The sequence below is a fragment of the Lissotriton helveticus genome, chromosome 3_1 (assembly GCF_964261635.1).
Source record: "Lissotriton helveticus chromosome 3_1, aLisHel1.1, whole genome shotgun sequence".
Taxonomy (NCBI): Eukaryota; Metazoa; Chordata; class Amphibia; order Caudata; family Salamandridae; genus Lissotriton; species Lissotriton helveticus.
In genome coordinates this window covers 292,233,543-292,259,428 of record NC_136061.1, presented here as the reverse complement: position 1 = coordinate 292,259,428, position 25,886 = coordinate 292,233,543, and the positions used below count along the sequence as shown (strand labels likewise).

General features: G+C 47.4%; 1 protein-coding gene across 1 annotated transcript in view; it reads left to right on the top strand.

Annotated features, from left to right (window-relative positions):
- RPS6KB1 (ribosomal protein S6 kinase B1) overlaps positions 1-25,886 on the top strand; it is a 503,223-nt gene that overhangs the window by 304,306 nt on the left and 173,031 nt on the right. Inside the window, exons 11-12 of the mRNA XM_078679829.1 lie at positions 2,878-2,940; positions 3,541-3,618. Of these exons, the coding sequence (XP_078535955.1) occupies positions 2,878-2,940; positions 3,541-3,618 (141 nt within the window). The remainder of the gene's footprint in view (positions 1-2,877; positions 2,941-3,540; positions 3,619-25,886) is intronic.

The window sequence follows — 25,886 nt, the reverse complement described above, 5'->3', positions numbered from 1 at the left end:
CATAGTCAGACAGGAAAGAGCTGAAACGAATGCAGGCCCGGTACAAGGAGACTATCTCCAGGTCCAAAGCACATTTCTATGCACAAAAGCACTTTTTAATATTATAAAGGATCTTTCTAGTCCAGCTTCTACGGGTAATAAGGTGGTCGCATCGCAAAAACTTTGTGATGAGATTGCTACCCACTTTAATGAAAAGATCACCAAAATTGTTGGAGATTTTTACCCAAGTAATACCAGCTGCCAGGATGAATCATCTCGGATGCCAGCTGAAGAACCACGGGCAAAAACATCTCTAGAGTGTTTTCAACCTTTTACCAAGGATATCTTTAATAGTCTCGCTCAAAGTGTTTCCTCGGGTTCTCCTCTAGATCCTCTCACACATGGGATTAGGAAGGAGTTTAGGCAAGAATTATTCCCCCGGCTGTGGCAGATTTGCTGCCAGTCACTGGAAGGAGTGGTTCCAGAGGTATGGAAGCAGGCAGTGGTGACCCCCTTGCTTAAGAAATCATCTCTGGACCCAACAAATCCAGTACATTTTAGACCCATCTCTCTTTTGCCATACCCAGTAAAAATCCTGGAAAAGGCAGTCCGTAAATCTTTGTCCTGCTATCTAGAGGAAAATCGCCTGTTGGATAGGCACCAGTTTGGATTTCGTCCAGGCCACGGAACTGAAACAGCTTTGGCAACCTTATTGGACAATCTACGAATGCGAGCCGACAATGGTAATCCATCTTAATAGTGTTACTGGACATGTCGGCCGCATTCGATATGGTGAGTCATGCAATACTGGTGCAAAGACTGGAGAATATAGGTGTGAAAGGACGGGCACTGAAGTGGCTGCAATCATATCTGTTGGGTAGACAACCGGTTGTGACCATGACACCGTTCACTTCCATTAAGTAACCGATGCGCCACCGGGTGCCGCAGGGCTCTGCAATAAGCCCCATTATTTTTAACATTTATTTGCGTCCTTTGATCCCTATTATCCAGTACTTTGGAATTGACCTGGTTAACTACGCAGATGACACCCAATTGGTGTTCTCCTGGGAAGGGAAGCAAGCGGTAACTATGGACACATTCCAGGAATGTATGCACCAGACCGCTAGCTGGCTCAGGAAAAATTCCCTGCATTTTAATGGGGGGGAAACAGGTTGTATATTGCTCCACTGCTAAAATGTCTCAGCACTTGCCGTTGGAGTTTAGACTTACTCCTAGGGATGAGGTTCCAGCCAAAACTGTGCGCAATTTGGGGGTCTTGGTAGACGATAACCTCCAAATGGAGTCACAGGCTAACAAAACGGTTAGCGTCTGCTGAGTGCTTCGACAGATTCTCCCGCTACTGCCTAGTGATACTAGACCTCTTGTAGTGTGGAGCATAATTTCTGAGTAGACCGGACTACTGCAACTCCCTGTACGTGGGAGCACCACAATTCATCTTGCAGGGGTTGCAGAAAGTCCAGTCTATAGCAGCAAGCTGATGTTACATAGGCAGCGCAGATCCTCTATAGCCTTGGCTTTTAAGGATCTTCACTGGTTACCCATTAAGGAATGAATCTGTGTTAAGTCTCTCTGTATTGTATTTAGAGCAGTACATGGCCTGGGTCCAGTACCCTTGCAGGAGAAATTTACCTGGTATAAGCCTGAGAGGAATCTTTGCTCCTCCAGTGCAAACCTGGTAATGACCACCAGATTTAAGAAGTCTAGGATTGGAGGCAGAGCATTCGGTATTGCTGCATCACGCCGATGGAATGATCTGCCCCAGAGTATTCGACAAGCTAACTCCCTGCTATGCTTTAAAAAAAAGTCTGAAAACCTGGCTGTTTCCAAGGAATGAGTATAATGCTTCGAACTGATAATCACGTTGATGTTTGCTGTTGCCTTCTGTTAAGTCGCAGCACCAGGATACCCGCAGGGTGACAGTTTGCGCTATATAAGCTTATATACAATACAAAGGTTAGAAATCTGCAGCTAGACTGAGTGTCATCCACCAGAGCAAGCATTACAGAGGGTAAGTATCTTGTTCATGTACAAGTAGTGAAAATACTAAACGAGTATTCATACATTTACTATTTCAGTGTAAAGGTCAAATCCAATGTTATTACCAGAGTGCATCTTGACTGATGAGAGAAACGCTGCTTAATGCATCACAGATTATGTTCTGTAATCTGTTTAAACATGAAAACTAGGACCACAATCAAGTGGGCCTCTTAAAGTAATTCAATCTCCTTGAATACGTTTTACCCCCAGTGCTGTTGCTATTCTTAAATGAATATGGTTATAAACGCCAGGACATAAACCCTAAAGTTCATGTAGATCAGCGTAACCCAGTCTAAAGTACATGTAGATAGATATGTCTAACCCAGTCTTCAAATCATTGCTTTTGTTGAGCGACGTAAGGGCTTTTTGACCCACTTGAAGCTTCACGTCACGTGAGGTATGTCCCCTCCCAAAACAAACCGTATTATAAAATAGCATCTTGAACTCCATGGATCTGCATGCATGGTTTGTGCAATTGTTTATTCATGTGCAGTAGTTATACAAAATAAATACTAAATCATAACCTGAGCATCGGAGGGTTAAACAACAATTACTAGGCCTTGTGCGTGTGGCACCAGTTGCCTTCCTCTGTAAAGGGATAGACTAGAAGTTTAGGCAATGTGTTGTGTTGTAGTAGTGTGGAATTTGACGTCTTCACTGTAGTGATTAATTTGCAAACGTGCATTTAGTGGTACATTTCGTTTAAGCAACATGCTTTATTGGCTCACGTTTGTCATTTGAATGCTGTAAGTGTGCGTGTCAAAATGCTTATTTACATAAGTGAATTAAATAATTCAATATTGTTACAATAATCCAGATGTGTTGTCTTTTTTTCTTTAGCTGCTAAAAAGGAATGCTGCCTCACGTCTCGGCGCTGGAGTACTCGATGCTGCAGAGGTCCAGGTATATTCTAAAGGGCTATTTTAGGATTGTTTGCAGTAATGAGGGGACAAATATAGGAACCTCAGAAGTTAGGCTGATGGTAGAGTGAAGACTGCTCTACAGCAGTAGAGAGCAGTTGTCAGATTTCCACGGCTTACATGCTCCTTGATTGGATTTTGAAATGTGAAACTTGAACCAATTAAGAAGGTGCAAAATCTCTCTGAAAACCTGCTCTTGTGCTACTAAAGATGAATCGTTTGGCGGGTGGGGGAGATGGAGGACAGACCAGTGACTTAATTCCATTAAAAATGTAGTTCTAAGAAAAACAAAATCTTTCAAGCATGATTCCTTAGTCCTTCACCTTTGTAAGGCCATCTTCTTCATAGTAAACCTCTTTCATCTCAAAATAATACTTTATAGACTACTGTCCAATCTAGTGTCGAATGGCTGTGTAAGCGTATGATTGGTAGCGTTTACCTGTTGGGAGGGGGGGAATGTTGTTTTCAACATTCCATATTACGTTATATGTACATAGTAGAATATCGCTGCCTAATTTATTTATTTTGTTTTGCCTTCCATTTTATAAGTGCCAGTTTACAAGCTCCCTGTTAAATTTTCTAGGCACATTCCTTCTTTAGACATATTAATTGGGAAGACCTCCTAGCTCGGAAGGTGGAGCCACCGTTCAAACCATTGCTGGTATGTCATGCATTTTTGTTACTTGCTAAGCAATTAATGTTGCAGTTCAAGTTTTGCCTGTATCATCGAATAACCACTGCACAAGCTCTTCATGAAAGGTTTGGCTTTGTGTGAGTAAGACAGATCAATGAATGGATTGCCTTTTCATTGTCATAATTGCATTTCATGCTGAATGTAGTGAATTGGCCAAGACAATAACTTCGTAATATTAATAGACTCCATGTGAGTTAAAAAAAAAATTGGTTATGATGCATTGTAACAATCAAAGCATACAATTTTCCCAAGCAATCGTAGCAACATGGCCCATTTTTTGTGTGGTCTAGATTCCCATTGCCTTTTTTCGGAGTTACTTTAAAAAGACTTATCGTAACAAAACATGTAGTTTTTCTCTACTGTTGAATTAGTAAGCTGAAAACTCACATTGCACCAGAGCCTTTTATTTGCTCATTGCAGATATTGTATCATTTTCATATGCGATCACGCAGCTACGACAACGTTCATTTGGTATTGCCCCTGCCCTAGCTGTCTCACACTGTCACCCTTTGACTGCATCCCCAAATAGTGGGATGACTTGAAACTGACTTTTTTAATTGAGCCTTGTGCATGCAGTAACCACATATTCCTATGTCACATGCAGACATTGTTTTCCCTTGCGTAAGTGTGTGTTTGAGGCATGTGGGCTGCTGAATTCATATCTATAGCATAGATCGCCGCCTAGTGTTGGGTCCGGATGATTGCACATTGTTGTCCTGGAAGAGTCTTCGAAGTATCACGAGATAGGTGGCTCCTCCTCTGGACTACAGTGCGCATGGGCATCAACTCCATCCCCAGATTGTTTTTTTCCGCCATTGGGTTCGGATGTACTTTCGTTCTCTCAGTTCGGAATCGACATAATTCTCGAGGCCAAAAGGCCTTTTTCTCTCTTTATCGTCGGTATTGTTTGCGTTCGGTGCCCGGTTCGGTTCGGACTTGCCTCCGAGTTCAACATCCAGGGAGTCGCGTAACTCTTTGGAGCTCGAGGCCCAGTCGACGCAGCAAGACCCTCGACGACGCGACATGGAACTGAGCCCGTTCAAGAAGTGTCCCGTGTGCGGATCGAAGTACCCACACATCGACGTCCACCCGGTGTGCAACAAGTGCCTGTCGCCGGACCACGATGAAGCCAACTGTATGGCTTGTTCCAGGTTTCGTTCGAAGAAACCGATTCGGCTTCGGCGCGTGGCGCGCATGGAGGCCCGGCAGTCGGCCCCAGCACCGGTGGACATCTTCGACAGCGAAGAAGCAGACGAACAGGACGTTGCAGATTTCGCCTCCAGCAGAAGAAGTCGACTATGACCCTTTAGTGGATGTCGAAGACCTACCCATAGAAGAAGTCGCCGACGAGGTAGGAGACGACAATGAGGCCTATGGGGTCATGGAAGATAGCTCAGAGGACGAGCTATGCCCCGTTCGAACACTTACAAAGGCTCAGGTCGAGGGATCGCCTATCGGCCTTACCCAAGACCTTCTACCAAAATCCACAGCCCCACCTCCCGACCCGGCTACGGTCACTTCCACGGAGCCGCCATTAAAGAAATCGAAACCGAAAGTGAAACCATCGGTGTCCGCACAACCTAAAGTGGTTCAGGCGCAATCGAAACCTTCTGATCCACCGTCGACACCCTCGTCCTCCGAGGTGTCGGGACAGCCCAAGCCGAAGAAGCCTGTCAACCCGGCAAAGTCGGTGAAATCCGTCCAGCCGAAGCAGACTAAAGGCGTCGAGCTGAAGCCCAAAAAGGCCGTCCAGACTCCGTCAAGCAAGGGCGTTGAGCCGAAGTCCGGATCGGGCGTCGAGCCGAAGCCGAGCAAGGGCGCGGCACCAAAGGCCGCAAAGGGCGTCGAGCCGAAGACCAGCAAGGGCATCGAGCCAAAGGTTGGTGCCCCTAAAGCGGTTGCCCAGGACACCAACACGGGCACGCCTCGGACCGACCAGCCAAAGTCATCGACGATCGAGTCTTCCCACGTTGCTGGACCGAGGTCGTCTGTCGTATCGGCGAAACCGTCCGCTTCATTCACGAAGCAGGTCTCGGACTCCCTCAAGCGTATCAGGGACAAGGCCTCGGCGGAAGACCCCAAAACGCCTTCCGCTCCGAAACAGTCGGTCCCCACCTCCAAGTCATCGACGCCACTCCTCTTCACGTTGCCGCAGAAGGTGGCACCGAAGGCCTTTGCACCACGGGCGGCGTTTGAAGCGAAAACGCACAGTGCTGTGGGGTCGACGCCTACTCTCCCGGCTGGGGGCTTGACGCATCGACCACCATTACTGGAGGAACAGTCGGAACGTTTCATCGATGCCGACACTGGGAAGCTTACGCTTTACAAGCGAAAAATTACGGCGACGACGCCTTTGGAGTCGTATACCATTCCTTTAAAGCGCAAAAAGCCTGCTTCTGATGCACCAGTCTTGGTCGAACCATTGACTCCTCGGACTCAAAGAATTGCCACGCCCTCGCCAACTTATTCCGATGCCGAGGATGCTGGGGATCAAGATGAGGAATACAGATTCCCGACCCACGCTGACACAGGTGACCAGGGGGATCAGCAACCTACTCTCGACCCTCAATATACAATATCAAAACGTCTCCCACTGAGGATTCTGCGGCATTCAATGCCTTGATTGAAAGGGCGGCTAAGAACCACGACGTTGAACTCCTTGCTGACCCTGTGGAGGTGGATTTCCTCTTTGACACTTTTTCAGCAGCTGAAAAGACTGTGAAAACCCTCCCAATGCTGAAAGGGGTCCTCTAACATGCTGCGGACATTTTCAAAGAGCCCACACGGGCAAGGGTGGTCAACCCTAGAATTGAAAAGAAATACCGACCGGCACCTGGCGATCCCACTTACATCAAGGGCCAGTTGCCATTGGACTCTCTGGTCATTTCTAATGCCCGCAAGAGGGCGAATTTGCAAACCACTGGTGAAGCTCCTCCCCCGGACAAAGAGTCCAAAGTGCTAGAAGCATCGGGAAAGAGAGTAGCAGCTCAGGCGGCCAATATATGGCGTATCTCTAACACGCAGGCACTCTTGGCGCGCTATGACAGGGCACACTACGTTACACTAGAGACCCTGTTACAACATCTCCCAGACCAATATAAGGAGGCTGCGGAGATGCTTATCCAGGAAGGGAAGCTCATCTCCAACGCTTCAATAAAGTGTGCACTGGACGTTGCCGATACTGCAGCCAGGGCAATTAACACCAGTGTGATGTTAAGACGACAGGCATGGCTCAGGATCTCTGGATTTAAGCCTGAGATCCAAACTACCATCCTCAACCAGCCAGTTAACCCTGACAGATTATTTGGTCCTGAGGTGGATACCACCTTGGAAAAAATAAAAACGGACACCGAGACTGCAAAGTCCATGGGAGCTCTCCAATCCCAACAGTTTCGGGGGAGCACTTTTCGTCGCTCAGGCAATAGGGGTGTTTCCAGAGGCCAGATGTCCCAGCAAACACAATTCAATAAAGGTGGGGCGCAATCCTCTTACCCCAAACAGAATAGAGGAGGTTATCGGGGCAACAACGCCAAGGGCAGAGGCAAGGGCAACAACAACTCCCGTTCCTCTGCCTCCAACAAACAGTGACGCCCTGTCACTGCCCCCGACCATTCCACGCCTATCGAGGGGAGGCTCCAGCGGTTCCTGCCAGTCTGGAAAACCATCACCACAGACAGGTGGGTCAGGAAACTTATCCAGTACGGCTATTGTTTGAAACTCTCATCCACTCCACCCAACATACCACCAAAACACCGTCCTATGTCCACAGAGCATTTGCACTTATTGCAGCAGGAGGTTCTCGTCATGCTGTAAAAGGGCGCTATAGAGCTCTTGCCAGTGGAGGAGGAAGGCACAGGGGTGTACTCCCTGTACTTCTTAATCCTGAAGGACGGGTCCCTCAGGCCTATTCTAGACCTCAGGCCCCTAAACCAGTACATTCTCTCAGAACACTTCCACATGCTAACGCTGCAACAGGTTCTTCCGCTCCTCAATCAGGGAGACTTCCTCGCAACCTTAGACCTCAAGGATGCTTACTTCCACATTCCACTCCATCCATCACACAAAAAATACCTCAGATTCACCATTCATAATCGGCATTATCAATTCAAGGTCCTTCCTTTCGGAGTGACCACGGCCCCCAGAGTGTTCACCAAATGTCTAGCGACAGTAGCGGCGCACCTAAGGAGACAACACATCCATGTCTACCCTTATCTGGACGACTGGCTGGTTCAGGCAAAGTTGGCCCACCAGTGCGCCGCCGACATGTCCCACACCATTCACCTTCTTCACAGTCTGGGGTTCTCCCTGAACTATCCAAAGTCGCACCTTCAGCCAGCCCATGTGCGGCAATATCTAGGTGCAACGATCAATACTCTGGCAGCCACGGCTCAGCCAACTTCAGCGCGGATCAACAACATCCAGTCGCTAATCCAACAGTTCCAACCGCAACACTCGCTTCCTGCGAGTGTGTTCATGCAGTTGATAGGCATGATGGCCTCCTGCATTTTCATAGTCCCGCACGCGAGGTTACATATGCGTCCGCTCCAGGAATGCTTAGCGCATCAGTGGAATCAGGCTCAGGGACAGTTGAAAGACCTAGTGTTGGTCACCGGTCGGGCATACAACTCTCTGCATTGGTGGAATCCACACAACCTTTGCAAGGGCTGACCGTTCCAAGAGCCTGTCCCACAGATCATCCTGATGGCGGACGCGTCTCTCCAGGGATGGGGAGCTCATGTACTCCACTACACAGTGCAGGGACTATGGACAATACAGCAAAAGAAGATGCACATCAACTACCTAGAACTGATGGCAATCTTCATGGCACTGAAAGCATTCAAAGTACATCTGTGCAACAAGGTCGTGTTGATCCGGACGGACAACATGACAGCCATGTACTACATCCAGAAGCAGGGAGGTACACACTCTCCACAGTTGTCTCATCTGGCTCAGAGCATGTGGAAGTGGGCCATTCAAAGGAACATCTTCCTCATGGCGGAACACCTCCCAGGCATGGACAATCAGATGGCGGACCTGCTCAGCAGGTACAGCCACCAGATGCACGAGTGGGAGATACATCCATCAGTACTCCGCCCATACTTCCAGAAGTGGGGTCATCCACAGATAGACCTGTTCGCCACAAGGGAAAACGCAAAATGCCAAAGCTTTGCCACCAGGTTCCCTCACCCACAGTGGCAAGGCAATGCGATATGGATGAACTGGTCAGGCAGATTTGCGTACGCTTTTCCCCCAGCACCTCTCATACCGCTGGTGGCAAGAAAGCTAAAGCAACACTCGATGACTCTCATCCTGGTTGCTCCAACGTGGGCACGCCAGCCATGGTACACCACGTTTCTGGAACTCTCTGTGGTACCGCATCAAAGGCTACACCTCACGCCCAAGCTTTTGACGCAGAGCCATGGCGACATTCAGCATCCAGATCCGCAACAGCTCAACCTGGCGATCTGGCTCCTGAAGTCTTAGAGTTTGGCTACCTTGACTTGCCTCCTGAATGCATGGATATCATACAGGAGGCAAGAAAGCCCACCACCAGAGCCTGCTATGCAGCAAAATGGAAGCGATTTGTCATTTACTGTGCTACACACAACATCAATCCCCTAGATGCATCCACTCCCAACATCATCTGCTATTTGTTACATCTTTACAAATGCAATCTAGCATACGCTTCCATCAGGATACAATTACCCGCTATAGCGGCTTATCTCCAGAACAGGCAGCATCTCTCCGTCTTCAGAGTGCCTGCCATTAAAGCCTTCCTAGAAGGCCTGAAGCGGGTCATCCCTCCCAGGACCCCGCCGGCTCCTGTATGGAACCTCAATGTGGTCCTCACCAGGTTGATGGGCCCACCTTTTGAGCCTCTACATTCATGAGATTCAGTTCTTGACATGGAAAGTGGCTTTTCTCATTGCCATTACGTCTCTGCGACGTGTTAGTGAGCTACAAGCGCACACTGTACAAGAGCCATTCATTCAAATTCACTCCAACAGGGTGGTGCTGCGCACTAACCCTAAATTTCTTCCTAAAGTGGTTTCGCAGTTCCATGTCAATCAGACCATTGAACTGCCCGCATTCTTTCAAAACCCAGAAACAGTTGCCGAAAGAATGCTCCACACTCTTGATGTCAAACGAGCCTGGATGTACTACATCGATAGGACCAAAGACTTTAGGAAAACACAACAACTCTTTGTTGCCTTCTCAGCCCAGCACAAAGGCAACCCCATTTCCAAAGCAGGTATAGCCAGGTGGATCGTTAAGTGCATTCAGATTTGCTATCACAAGGCTAAGCGCACTTTAACGGTCCCTCCAAGAGCCCACTCCACCCGAAAGTTGGGGGCCTCTATGGCTTTCCTTGGTAATATCCCTTTGGAAGATATTTGTAGAGCAGCCACATGGTCTACACCACACACATTTACTAAACATTACTGTGTAGATGTGCACTCTAAGCAGCTGTAGGGCAGGCTGTTCTTAAAACGCTTTTTCAGACTTCTGCAGCTGGCACAGGCGGCCGCCGTTAATGGAGGGACTGCTATGTATTCTATGCTATAGATATGAATTCAGCAGCCCACATGCCTCGAACTGAATATGCTACTTACCAGTATGCATCTGTTCTTGGCATGTAGGGCTGCTGACATTCATATCGCCCGCCCTCCTCCCCGGCTGCAGACTTTTTAACACTTACTCTTAGCATGGCCATCGCTTACACTATTACACTCCATCTTTGCCACAATGGCTAAAAACAATCTGGGGATGGAGTCGATGCCCATGCGCACTGTAGTCCAGGGGAGGAGCCACCTATCTCGTGATACTTCGAAGACTCTTCCAGGACAACAATGTGCAATCATCCGGACCCAACACTAGGCAGCGATCTATGCTATAGATATGAATGTCAGCAGCCCTACATGCCAAGAACAGATGCATACTGGTAAGTAGCATATTCAATACTAACCATGTTTTTTCCAGTCAATTATTGTGGATCAGAGCGTGATTCTCGTGTGATCAGAAACTTTTGTCACTCAGACAGGTTAATGCCCTTGTCCTCATGGTGACCTACTGGCTATACCTCAGACTCGATTTTGACTGACTTACTTTGATCCTTGAGGTTGCATAGCAAGCCCATTAGTGTTTGTTTTAGAAATTGTTGATGTCCCAGGACATCAATGACGCCAACAGGACAACGAATACCGCTCTTTCCAGGGAGCGGCAGACATTATCGAAGTCTATGAACTTAAGCTAGAACAACTCCGAACGGATGTTGAACTCATTATTAAAAAAAAAAAAAACAAGAATGTCAAAGCCATTCGGTTGCACCTTTGAGGAGTATTTGTTTTGGCAATGATTTTGAGTTCTACTGCACAGATGAACATCATAGCTAAAAATCATTATTAAAAATCCGCTATGAAATGGCCAGCACTAATGTGCTTTATAAAAAATCGGTGCCTGCATGGTGAGTACATGTGCTGTGTGCCCATGAGTGATACAATCCATAGAGGGTGCAGTGCTTGCATGGAAAAAATGTGCTGGATGTATATGTGCCTGTGAGTAGTACAGTACCTGAAGGATACAGTGCTGTACAGTGTGTAGGTTGTATACGTGCACTGGGTGTATGTGTCCCTGTGGATGATACAATACATGGAGGGCCCTTGGTTCCCTTTTGTGAGACACAGGCCTACATGGCGAAACAGAGAGGAGGTAGAGAAATCCCTCTAGACAGATTTGTGCATTGCTGCTGTCCTGGACTTTTCTGTAAGCTGGGTTGGACACATACTGGACAGGGGAGAGAGAGACTTCCCCTGTGATCTTTAAAGGGTGCTCTTTTTTCAGCGAGAGGTCACATGGAGGAGGCCTGGCACATTTCAGGAAGGAGATGGGTCTGATAAGAGAATCATAAAGATTAGGGCTGAAACCACGGGCTATTTGCTACACATCTCTGTGGCTGGCATCCAAGTATGAACTTGTCATTCTCATAGTATGTTGTGGGGCTATCCTCTTCGGAGTTGCTCCTTCTGTGACCAACTGCTTTTCAGAGGAAGATAAAGCAGAGAAGTGGATACTTAAAAAGAAGCAGATCCCCAACATAAAACTTCAATGACTCGGACCCTAAATAACATATGGTGTCTGCAAATGGATTATAAGACCCCACAATTTGTCATGTGCCAACCAGCCACACTGGATCTGTGAGGAGATGAAGCTCTTCGAAACTCCTACTTGTGACCAGGACTGGGGGCCTGCTAGTCTTCCTGCTGGGTGAGGAGACGTCACCCAGGGAATCTAACACCACCCGCCCTGGAGCCTAGAGTACCAGCATCTGCTTGCTTGCCAAGACCAGTGTCCTATGAGGAAGAGGAGAGTGGAGGGAGCGAGGTCCAGTGGGAAGCTCTTTTGAGTTTATTCCCTTTGCAAGGTGTGAGGAAACTGCTGTTACACCAATCAAGATGTTGCCCATGTGCAGGACAAAGTCAACAACCCCTGTATGCTAGAGAAGGGCCGCCATGAATTGAGCAGTGTTGCACTGCACGTATCGAGCCATAGCCAGTGCGTAGTTGAGTCAGCGACTGCCATATGCCATGAGGGGCTACCGTGAAAAGACTGCAATGCAGAAGGACCGTAGACTTGTGCTGTAGGGAGCTGTGACCCCCGTATTTCAGGAGGGGCTGCTGCCAAGGACTTCACTGTGCCAAACGGGTTGGAGCCTGTGTATTGTGAAGATGCAGTGACTCCGTATGCCAGAAGGAGTCACCAGAAGCATCATGTATTATGACCCGATAGGCAACCACAGCCGGAATAGTGAGGATGGTGTGGGAAAACCTGCGCACCATCACCCTTGTAAGGAACCCGCATCAGGATCATCGCATCAGGCACCACCGAGAGATTGATTAGATACTTACCCCGCAGGTGGAACCGCAAAGACCCTCCCGTTGGTTCAGGAGAGCGATTGCATGTGAGGAACTCTGCCAGGGCTGCCTGGGTGAACTCGTCTGCTGCCGTTCCAAGCGTCCTCAGTTGGGGCGCGCCCAGGAACTCTGGTAGGTCTGATTTCAATGTGTCGGCCCTTGAGGAACTTGCTGCTAGTTAAAACTGCAACGATGGAACACTGTTGACTTTAAATTAGAATTAAGGTAGTGAATAGAGACAACTTCCGTGAAGTAGCCTTTAACGGGAAATGAGTCTCAAATAAAATCAGTGCTGCTCAACGTTTTTAATGTCTGCATACAGCTCCTGCCATGGCCTTTGTTTGAGGCGTGCCTCTTGGATGATGCTAACTGGACCGAGAGCTGATGCACATCAGAAATTATTAGCCTTTCGCTCTCTGCTTCTTCTCACTTCAGTTACCACCACCATCATGATCAGATAGAAAATGAAGGCCTCTGGCGTATATTATGAAAGCAGTAGGCTAAGAGAAAAAGACTACCACCCACCTCATTGAAAGTTACAGCAGGGACAACGTATCAATTGTCAGCCTAATGGGCGAAACAGACGCAAGGGCAGTGCTAACGTCAAGTTCTTGGTTCAGACAAAGAAGATTGTCAAGAGATGGAAATCAACACCATCCACCAGCAACAGGGAAAACTATGTCAAATACAGGGCAGTGTCTTCCTACTCACTGTTACCTAGTCCGATAGGGGAAGAGCATCTATCAAAAACTTCAGATTGGACAAACATGGCCAAAGATGTACTCTTAGTGGTAAAAAATGGTTGCACTTTGAGACTCAAATGTTTTCCACCTGTTCTAAAGCCACTGGGAATCGAACCATCGGCACCTTCTGTTCGAGGCATATGAGCTTCAGATTACGCACTGTGCATAGATCGCCACCTAGTGTTGGGCCTAGATGTTTGTAGTTTGTTGTTGTCCTGAAAAGTTATTTGGAAGTCACGAGATAGGTGACTCCTCCTTTGGACCACATTGCGCATGGGCATCGTCTCCATCCTCAGATTGGGTTTTTTCCGCCATCGAGCCCGGATGTGTTTCCTGCGCTCCGAACTTAATTTCCTTCGGCGCGCAATCCTCATCCAGTTCGACGGTATTGTTTCGATCGTGCTCCACATCGATGTGATTTTTCACCACTTCGAAGTCTTCGATTCCGGTCGTCGACTAAGGCCCTCGGGCCTACCTAGACCTTACTCTCTGGCTCATGGAAAGGACGCCATTCAAGAAGTGTCCTTAATATGGGTTGAAGTTTCCCCACACAGATCTACATGAGGTGTGTAACCTTTGCCTCTCACCGGAGCACGAGGCCAAAGACTGTTCTGCCTGTGCCTCTTTCTGCTCCAAAAAGACGATTCGGGACCGACGAGCTCGAAGAACAATGGCTCGCTCGTCAGCATCGATTCCCGACGACATCTTTGAAGAAGGCATCGACGTGCCAGAACACCAGCTGGCCTAAGAACGTGCCAGCTCCTCTGATGCCGAAGACTCAGACGTCGAGGACATCACTCCAGCTCAACTGGTCATAAGTAAGACCATCGACCCCAACCCTTCCTCAACACCCTCAAAAAAAGGCTTTGTCGCACCCTCACCTTCGGACCTGGGTGCACACCAAGAGACTGCTTCCCACGCCCTGCCTTCGGGCTCGGCAAAGAAGCCTATTAAGCCTTCAGGTGGCTCGGGCTCGAGTCAGCCTATTCCCGGTGCCGATCCCATACCGACACCGAAAAAGAAGCCTTCTTCCTCAACCACGCTGACCGCTGCTCCGACACCTAAGCACTCGGCGCCGAAGGCTGGCACCGGCTCATCGATGCCAAAACCGCACTCAGAGCCGAGTAAAAAACAACCTAAAGGTCCCGACTCACACGCTTCGGAGCCGAAAAAACACCCAGAGCCGAAAAAACACGTACCGGTAAAAGACATTTCAAAAGGTCATACTTCAAAGCAAAAGACTCTAGACCAGCTACCAAGTCGGTGCCGAAGAAACCTCCGGAACCGAAAACTTCAACGCCGAAGGATCTGCCAGACACAGAAGAGCTTTTGATACCAGATCTTACTCAAAAGACTCTTGTAAAGGTTCCTAAAACTGGCCAACTAGCTCTTAGCTCAAGAGACCACTAGAGGCGCCTGCACCTCCTCCTCCTCCAAAGAAGAGAGACATTGCAACCTCTCCATTAAGGGTCCCTTCTCCACCACCTCCCCATACTGTTCCTCCTCCTACACCTCCTCCACCTACACCATCCACTAATCCAGATGATGATGTAGATACAGACTGATGACACAGGTGGGGGTGCACATGACCCAGCGGGGACCAATAGTCCCCCTCAGTCACCTAACCCATGGGATGATTATAACACCCCTGATGTGCCTTATGTCCCCCAAGATGATGTATATCCTTCCAGGCCTTCCCCACCAGAGGACACTATAGGTTTTAACCTACTAGTCCAAAGAGTTTCCCAGTACCATGGGGTTGACTTACACACCGATACTGTGGAGAAAGATTTCCTATTGGACACTTTTGATAATACACAAATGTCTACTGCCATTTAGCCAATGCTTAAAGGGGTCATTAAGCACGCAACAGAGGTATTTAAAGATCCTGTCAGGGCTCGGGTCCTCAACCCTCGCATTGAGAAAAAATACAAAGCTGGCCCTACAGACTCCGTGTACATTAGAGGTCCAGCACCATTAGATTCTTTAGTAGTATCCAATGCACGTAAACGTGCTACTTCACAGACATCAGGTGAAGCCTCACCACCAGATAAGGAATCTAAACTCCTTGACACCTCTGGTAAGCGTACAGCGTCACAGGCAGCTAACATATGGCGCATTGCCACTACTCAAGCGTTGTTGGCAAGATATGACAGGGCACATTATGAGGAACTGGAGTCCATAATGCAGCATCTACCAGACAAGTATAAGAATAGGGCCAATGAACTCCTACATGAAGGAAAAAATATTACTAATACTTCCATTCGTTGTGCCCTAGATGCTGCAGATACTGCCTCAAGGTCAATCAATACCAGTACCCTTTTGCGTAGACATACATGGCTACGTATTTCAGGTTTTAAACCGGAGGTACACAATTCCATTCTCAATCAGCCATTTGATGAAACACATTTATTTGGCCCTAATGTCGATGTGTCTTTAGAGAAAATGAAAAAAAGACACCAACACAGCCAAATCTATGGGAGCCTTGCAGCTGCAAGCTCCCAGACGTTCTTTTCGTCGCTCATCATATAGTGGCAACGCAAGAGGCTACTCTTCCCGAAAGCCCCTCCACTTCCTACAAGACCCCTAGCCAATCCACATTCACTAGGGGCTACCAGAGAGGGGGTTACAGGGGTAATAACAAAGGCAGAGGCAAAACCAACAACTCCCGCCCTGCCTCCACCCCTACCCAATGACTTTCCTCCCCCTCCCCCCCCCAATATTCCACTCCTGTGGGGGGGAAGACTGCGACAATTCCTTCCTGCCTGGACCAACATCACATCACTTTCTAGAACAAACATCTACCCCTCCCCCCCCCCCCAAACATACCACCCAAACAGCGTCAAATGTCACAAGAACATCTATCACTGTTAAAGTATGAAGTAATATCTTTGCTAGAAAAAAAGTGCCCTAGAACCAGTTCCTCTGCACCAACAAAACAAGGGGGTTTACTCCCTATACTTTCTCATCCCAAAGAAGGATGGCTCTCTAAGGCCTATTCTAGACCTCAGACCGCTAAACATATACATACAGTCAGACCATTTTCACATGGTCACACTCCAAGTCCTTCCTCTCCTGTTACAAAACTACTTCCTTGCTACTCTAGATCTCAAGGAGGCATACTTCTATATTCCCATTCACAAAGCTCACAGGAAGTATCTCAGCCGTCAATCAGCTCGCCGCCTTCCTTGAGTCCAACAACTGCCTCGACCCCTCACAGTCCGGCTTCCGAGCCAAACACAGCACCAAAACCGCCCTCATAGCTGCTACAGACGACATCCGAACGCTACTGGACAATGGATAAACAGTTGCCCTAATCCTACTTGACCTCTCCGCCGCTTTCGACAGTCTGTCATAGCACCCTCATACAACGCCTCAGCAACGTCGGAATACAAGGAAATGCTTTAGACTGGATCATCTCATTCCTCGCCGGAAGAACCCAGAGAGACCGCCTCCCCCCATTCAAATCAGAGGCCACCGAAGTCATCTGCGGCGTACCACAAGGATCATCACTCAGTCCCACCCTCTTCAACGTTTACATGAGTCCCCTCGCATCCATCGCGCGACAACACAACCTCAAGATCATCTCCTACGCAGACGACACCCAGCTGATCCTCTCCCTCACCAAAGACCCAAACACCGCCAAAACCAATCTACACGAAGGAATGAAAGAAGTAGCCGAATGGATGAAGAACAGCCGTTTAAAACTAAACTTGGACAAAACAGAAGTCCTCATCTTAGGATCATCCCCCTCCGCCTGGGACGACTCATGGTGGCCACCGTCCCTGGGTACTGCACCCATACCTACAGATCACGCACGCAACCTGGGCTTCATCCTTGACTCCTCCCTCTCGATGACCAGACAAGTCAACGCCGTCTCATCTTCATGCTTCAACATCCTACGCATGCTCAAAAAAATCTTTCGTTGGATCCCCACCGAAACAAGAAAGACAGTCACCCACGCACTGGTTACTAGCCAACTGGATTATGGAAATACCCTTTACGCCGGAACCACAGCCAAACTACAGAAAAAACTACAACGCATCCAAAACGCCTCAGCCAGACTCATACTAGACATCCCCCGTCCAGCTCACATCTCCGGTCACCTGAAAGACCTCCACTGGCTCCCCGTCAATAAGAGAATAATGTTCCGTCTCCTCACCCATGCACACAAGGCCCTCTACGAACTAGGACCCGAATGCCTCAACACACGACTGTCCTTCTACACACCCACCCGCCAACTACAATCATCCAATCAAGCCCTTGCCGCAGTTCCGCGCATCCACCATGGGAGGAAGATCCTTCTCCTACTTAGCGGCCAAAACCTGGAATTCTCTCCCCACTCACCTCCGCCTTACACAGAACCACGTCTCCTTCAGAAAGCAGCTTAAAACCTGGCTTTTCGATAAGTAATACACCCACCCTCCCTCAAGCGCCTTGAGACCCTCTGGGTGAGTAGTGCGCTATACAAATTTTTGAACTTGAACTAAGATTTGTAATAGACGGGCAGCACTATCAATTCAAAGTACTCCCATTCTGAGTCACAACAGCACAAAGAATATTCACCAAGTGCCTAGCAGTAGCAGCAGCACATTTACGAAGACAGCACATCCATGTCTTCCTGTACCTCGACGACTGGCTCATAAAAGCCAGCTCATACAACCAGTGTGTAAAACACACTCTTACCACGATCCAACTGCTCCACAATTTGGGGTTCACAATAAACCACGCCAAGTCTCATCTGCAACCATCCAAAGTACAACAATACCTCGGTGCTACAATAAACACCTCAACAGCGCTAGCTTATCCCACTCCAGCAAGGACAGCCAGCATGCAAACTCTTCTCAAAGTTTCAGCCACAACACTCCCTTCCAGCACGAGTGTTCATGCAGCTCATAGGGATGATGGCGTCTTGCATTTTCATAGTCCCCCATGCAAGACTTCAAATGCGTCCTCTACAAGAGTGCCTATCACGTCAATGGAACCAGGCTCAAGGTCAATTAACAGACCTAGTGTTGGTAGACGGTCGGACTCCTCGCTCTCTGCAGTGGTGGAACACCAAAAACATTTTCAAAGGGCGACCATTCCTAGAGCCAGTTCCTCAGATAATCTTAACAGACGCATCGCTCTCCGGCTGGGGGGGGGGGCATCTACTGCAACACACCATGCAAGGCAGGTGGACACCGCAACAAAAGTTACTCCACATCAATCATCTGTTACTAGCTACATTCCTAGCACTGAAAGCTTTCCAACAGCAAGTACCAAACAAAGCTGTGTTAGTCCGCACGGACAACATGACAGACATGTATTACATACAGAAACAGGGCGGAACACACTCCCTGCAACTCTCATCTAGCACAAAACATATGGTGGTGGGCTATACCTCAGAACATTTTCCTCTTAGCCCAGCATGTCCCAGGGGTACAAAATACCATAGCAGATTCGTTAAGTCGGCAGACACAACAGATCCACGAGTGGGAACTTCATCCGCAAGTTCTTCAACCATTCTTTCAGATGTGGGGACCGCTTCAGATAGACCTCCCTGCCACCCACGGAAACGCCAAATGCCCAAGCTTCGCCGCCAGATATCCACACCCACTGTCCAAAGGCAATGCGATATGGATGAACTGGTCAAACAAATTTGCGTACGCTTTTCCACCTCTACCACTCATGCCACTAGTAGTACGCAAACTACAACAGCACTCTCTGACCCTCATCCTAGTTGCTCCAACGTGGGCCAGACAACCGTGGTACACCACACTGCTACAACTGTCTGTAGTACCGCACCAAAAACTATTTATTTATTTATTATTATTATTTTTTTTGTTGGTGTTTTCTATAGCGTTAGCCAGACCCGGAGGTATCGGAGCGCTTTACAACATTGTTATAAACAGATTACATTGTTATAAACAGATTATTACACCAAGAGTGCCCAGGTAAATAGTGAGTCGAAGGTCTAAGGAGGTTCATTAATCTGTAATCGTCTGGTAGTAATCGAAGTAGAGTAGAGAGTTTGATGTTCAGGTAAGGGGGAGTAATGTTCCAAATATAGGGGAAGTGATGGCAGGAGAGGCTTTGACGTAGTTTCTGGGTCTTATGGTCGGGAGTTAGAGGATCCGTTTTTACTTTGTGAGGATTTGATTGAGGAAGAGCGTTTTGAGCTGGCTCTTGAAGGCTCTATAGGAAGAGTTCGTCCTAATATGTATGGGAATGGCATTCCAGATTTTGGGTGCATTTCCGGTGAAGGACCTAGATAGTCTTTTGTTTGCAGGTTTTCGGAGGGATGAGAAGCAGAGAGTTGGTGCTTCTGAGGTTTCTTGTCTGTCCCGCTTTCTTGAGTTTGGCAGCTAGATAGGTGGGTTTGCCAGTGTGTAGAGCTTTGTGTGTGAGGTAGGCGGTTCTGAAATTAGCTCGCATTTCTACTGGGAGCCACTTGAGTTCAGTTAGCGCGGGAGTGATGTGTTCATATTTCTTCACTCCCAACACCATTCTGGCTGCTGCATTTAGTGTTGTTCTAAGTGGAGCCAGGTGTAGTTTAGCCGTGCCTGTGAGGGTGGCGATCCCGTAGTCTAATCTGGATAGGACAAGGGACTGTGTGGCTTGTTTGAGGTCCGTTGGTGGTATGAAGGGTTTGATTTTACTTAATAGCTTTAGGTTGAAGAAGGCACCTTTTGCGGTGCTCTTGATGTGTTTAATCATATCCAAGTTAGGGTCCAGAGTGATACCCAATGACTTCACTGAGTCTGCTGGGATGAGAGTGCAGCCTAGAGCATCAATAGCCTTTAACCATTCCCTGACTTGCGGGGTCTTTTCCTTGCTGGCTAGGAGAATAATTTCCGTTTTGTTTTGATTTAGTTTCAGATGGTTTCGGGACAGCCACTCTTGTACTTCTCTTAGGGTGATGTTTAGTCTTTGCATGTCTGCTAGGGAGGAGGTTTCTAGGTATATCTGGGTGTCGTCGGCATAGAGATGGAAGGGAATGTTGGCTTGTTTGAGGATGATGGTGAGTGGCTCCATGTAGATGTTGAATAGTGCGGGTGATAGCACTGAACCTTGGGGGACACATCTAGTTATAGGGTGTAGGTCGGACGTGAAGTTTCCATATTTTTATTCTTTGAAATCGGTTTTGTAGGAAGGAGGTGAACCAGTGTGCCAACCACCCCATTGGCACCTACCCTATCTATGAGAGTGTTGATGAGTAGTCTGTGGTCGACCGTGTCAAAGGCCGCCGAAAGGTCCAGGAGTATGAGTAGACAGCAGCGGTTCTTGTCCAGTGATTTGTGCATATCATCTATGACATTTAGGATGGCAGTCTCTGTGCTACATCCTTTCCTGAAGCCTGATTAGTGTGGGTCGAGGAGGTTGTTGATGTCCATGTGGTGGGTGAGTTGATGGAGAACACATTTTTCTAGTAATTTTGCTAGGAAAGGAAGATTGGATCAGGTCTGTAGTTGCTAAGATCGTTGGGGTCAGCACCAGCCTTTTTTATTAGTGGTGTTACCTGGCCTATTTTGAGGCAGTCGGGTATGATTCCTGTTTCCAGGGAGCTGTTAATGATCCCAGTCCAGGTGGGGGCTAAGGAGTATTTGAGTTGTTTTGCCAGTTGCGCGGGGATGGGTCTTCAAGGTGTGATGAGGGTTTGGATCCGGTGGTTAGTTCAATAATTTCAGTTACAGTGGTGGGAGTGAAGGTTAGCCAGTTGTAGGTATGTTGGGTGGGTTTGCATCATCTTTGCTGAGTAGCAGGCCGGTCTTTGATGGAGGTGGATGGGCCGCCAGTGAGAGCTCAATCTTTAGAATTTTATCGCTGAAGAAATTAGCAAATTTGTTGCATAGCTCTTTGGAGGCCGGAATAGCAGCCGGAGTTGGTTTAGATGTTTGTTGTCTGATAATGTTGAAGAGTTCTTTGGGGCGTTTTTTTGCATTGTTCAGTGCATCGCAAAAGGAGGATTTTTCGTGCGTGATGTGCTTGTTATACATCCTACGTTTTGTTTTGAGTAGTTCGAGGTGAGTTGACGAGGGGTTATTGTGCTAGAGTCTTTCAGTTGCTCTTAGCGGTCTTCTTTCCACGTTTAGTTCAGAGTTGAACCACGATCTCGATGGGAGGATCTTGCTCTTTTTTTTGTTTCATGGGTGCTAATTTGTCCAACATGTCGGTTAGGGCCTCGTTATATTGGGTGGTAAGTTCTACAGTGGACCTTTCATCTTCATTGGGGGGGGAAGAGTGAGTTCAGACTTTCTTCTAATTCTTCCAAGGGGATCTGTCTCCGGTTTATTGTCCAGTGGAAGTGATCATTCCTGCTAGGAATTTGATGTGTTTTTTGATTGATGTGGAAGAGGATGAGATAATGGTCTGACCAGTCGACTGGGTGGGTGCGAATGATGGTGATTGCATCCTCATGGGCTATGATGGCATCTAGGATTGAGCCTTTGTCTTGGGTTTGTTCAGTGCAGTGTTGAATCAAGTTGTTGTTGTGAAGGAGATCGTTTAAGGTTTGCATTAGAGGGTTGTTTGTCTCATTCGAGTGAAGGTTTAGGTCTCCTAGTATCAGGTTGTTCTCATTTGAGAGTGAGCAGTGCGAGATCAGGTCGGCCAGCTGTTCACCAAATATAGTATTGTTTCCTGGTGGTCGGTAGATGAGGTGACAGTGAAGTCTTTTGTTGTCAGACATTTTGATGTTGACTGACAGGTATTCCAGATTATGATATTTGAGGGAGTCAATTTCTGTTATAGAGATGTTCTTTTTAAATATGATTGCCGTCCCTCCACCTCTTTGGTTGTTCCTGGCCTTGTTGAGGATAGAGAATCCTGGGGGTACAAGCATGCCGAAGATAGGTGGGGAGGTTTCATTCAGCCAGGTTTCAGTGATGTACAGGATGTCCAAGTCATGTGTTAAGATGGTTTCTGCCAGTTCAGTTGTGTGTTTATTCGCAGATCTGCAGTTGATGAGCATGCAGTTGGCCATTTTCTTGTTGTTTAGCTCTAAGATTGGGGGGGCCCTAGGAATGTTTGTGAGGTGCGCTGGAGGTCTCATTAATTTTGAGGTAGTGGTTTCTCTCCCAAGACCGATAAATTACTGGGATCCTAGCACTTGTGGTGGAGGTTGGCTTTGCTTTATAGGATTCAGCAAGGTCCCTCGCCTCTTGCATGGACATTACAGCGCTCGTTCTCTTGGGTCTGTGTGGATGGTTACTGTGGGGGGGTTGTCTTCCAACTCAGTCGTGAATTTTTGTTGTGGAGTCTAAGTTTGTTGAGGGGCCAGGGAGTGAAAGGGGTAGGCCTTGAGTAGAGGGGATGTTAAGTTTAGATAAGATTCTGTTAATATTTTCGGTAGCTATTCCTAGTTGGAGTTCTAGTCGAGCCAATCTTTGGGTTATGCTCAAGGAAGGAGGGGTGGGGGGGGTTGGGGCTTTGTGTGTCCCGCGTCCGATCCTTGGTTGTTGGAGGGCGATTTGTTATGATAGGTGGAGAAAGCGAATCTGTGTGGGAGTTCCTCCCTCTGTCTGTGATCTTATTGTGGTTTATGGGGGTAATCACTGGTATTGGTGGGGTTACTGGGTTTAGAGTGGGCGGGGCATTCAGGACAGTTAGCAGTGGGTCGGTTTCTTTGGTTACTGGGTGGGGGTAAGGGGAGACCCTTGTACTGGAGAGGGGTTGGGGTGTATTGTCTGGTGAGTCTAGAGATGGGTGCGCATAAGCGGGATGAATATTACGGGCTCAGGAAGGCGTTTAGGTGAATGATGGAGCTAGGGGGCGGTAGGTTGGCGGTACCCACGGGGGGGGGGGGGGTTGAGTGGGTGAAAGGGTTGGGAGGTTTTCGTCTTGTGTGTGGTTTGAGGCTAGGGAGTCTTTCGCGTTGGTCTGTGATGGATGGGTGAGGGCAAGGCGTAATGTGGGGAAGAGCGAGTCAAAGGCCTCTAGGTTGTCGTTGTTGGCTTGGATCAAGATCGTGCCATTGTTGTATATGGACAGAATGCATCCAAGTAAATATAGACTAGATAGTTCTATATCATATGTCCAGCCGGACAGTTTAATTTACAATAAAGAGAATACATATAAAAATCAGTGTGATACAAGTGGGACACCAGCCGGTGCTGAACTAACACACTCAAGGGAAAAGGGACAGGGGAAATCCTAGGCAAATTTTAGACAGTCTGAATATCATAAATCATATACAGACAATGGAAACTATACACATATGCAACTATTAAATCACATGATGTTTACGCATTTAGTATATTTAAGGTCGATGACGTTTCGAACCCAATTAAAATACAAGGTTCATCTTCAGGACAACAATAAATTGCCTAATGAACATAATTATACATAGTGCCCACACTGTGGGGTTATTTTGCCAATATGAACAATTAAGGGAAAAAATAGGAAGGGGGGGGACAAAAAACAGATTAAAAACACTTGTAAGCATGTCAACCTTTCACTGCTTGCAAACGTGACCTTAAGAATATGAGCGGCATACTAAAATAATAATTGTAGCCCTCAAGTGATGATAACCATCTGGGGACTGTGCATGCAGAGAGAGTGATGGGGATGTGAATAAGGAGTGACAGACTATGGCGGTGCAATAACCAAACGGACACGCAGGCGTCCGGTTACATCCAAGGATGTAGCGATAACAGTACTAAGCAAGGAGTGATTAATCCAGTAAGAATTCTAGGATCGAGAAGGCCGGAGGACAGGATTGAGCAAATGGCAAGTACGGAAGGATACAAGGGTCATGCAATTGTTCGCATTGAACACAGCTTACCGGGGGACGCCGAATTAGGCTTAATAGTTACAATAATGGAATATGGCGAATTACCAAACCTATGGAAAAACATAACGCAGGATTAGAGACTGGGCAGGGGATACATAAGGACCATGCGGACTCAAGGAATTATTTGCTTACCCGGGAACCGCTAATGCGGTATCACAATGTCAGGCAGTTCTGCAAGGAAGTAAAAGGACGAAGAATTAATTGATAAGCCCAATGGGTACTGGCGGGGTATAGCGATATGGAACCAGAAACCGGGTGAGATAGGCTTACCGTATCCGATAAAGGTACAGGTCCTCAATGTGGGTACTTGTCAGTCGTGGGAAACACCCGCGGAGTGCTCTGTCCACTGATGTACTTGATACTGTACCCTACAACAATACGCTCCCAATTTTTAACCTTACACAACATCTACTGTCCAATAGTGAGCTGTCTTTGTTAAGTAAAGGACTATCATTTGTTCCAACTATCCGTCCGTATTACCTGGAAGTTCAAACCGAACTGCTTAGGTTTTTCCGCAAATTGAGATTGCATGCATTCTTCTTGTTAAATCCTCAACCTTTGCCAATCTCAAGTACTCCTTTCAAACCACCATCGACCTTCTCACCATCGGGCAATATGGTCCCGGCTGAACTCCTCACATTTGAAAAACTTGTCCTGAATGACATAACCAACCTTGCAAAACGCCATTCTTTTATTCCATATAACATCTCTCTGGAAGAAAAGAAGGCGTTAATAAGCTTGAAATCCAATCCAAACTAGGGGCTTCAATGGCATTTTTAGGGAACATTCCCCTAGATGACATCTGCAGAGCAGCTACATGGTCTACACAGCACACATTCACAAAACACTACTGAGTAGATGTGCAAACTAAGCAACAAGCTAATGTGGGCCAGGCTGTTCTCAAAACATTATTTCAAACTACTGGAACAGACAAGGGTGGTCGCCGCTAAGAGTGGGTACTGCTATACAATCTATGCATAGTGTGTAATCTGCAGCTCATATGCCTAGAACGGAAAATGCTACTTTGCATCTGTTCTTGGCATGTAGAGCTGCAGAGTTACACATGCCCACGCGCCTCCCCGGCTACCCTTGTCTGTTCCAGTATTATCTTAATTAGATACAACTTACATGGACATCCTTCCTTTTCTTGCAAAGCGCCATCATTACCCTAATGGCGAAAAACAATCTGAGGATGGAGCCGATGCTCATGCGCAATGTGGTCCAAAGGAGGAGTCCCCTATCTCGTGACTTCCAAAGAACATTTCAGGACAACAACAAACTGCAAACATCCGGGCCCAACACTAGGTGGCGATCTATGCACAGTGTGTAACTCTGTAGCTCTACATGTCAAGAACAGATGCATACTGGTAAGTAGCATTTTCCTTATTTCAGAATGAATACTATCACTACAAACCAATAAAGCCATGCAAAGATTACCCACTCTCCAAAAGAGCAAAGATTTGCTCATGCTACTACTTGATAAAGAAGAGAGGAGGCCTAATTGTCTTAAGCTAAATTCCGACAAAACCAAGATTCTACTCATTGGAAAGGACACTCTTTTTGGAAATCATCTTGGTGGCCCTCATCCCTTAGTACTCTTCCTAGTCTAGCTTCTAAAGTTAGAAACTTAGGCGGGATGTTTGATGCTAACCTTACTTTGAGAGATCAGGTCAGCAAACTTACTTCATCCTGATTTTTCATTTTAAAAAGGCTACTGTAAATTCTTCCTTTTATTTCTCATGAGCTACAACAATCAGTTGACATTGCTTTAGTGCTGTCCAGGCTGGACTACTGCAGTGCTTTGTA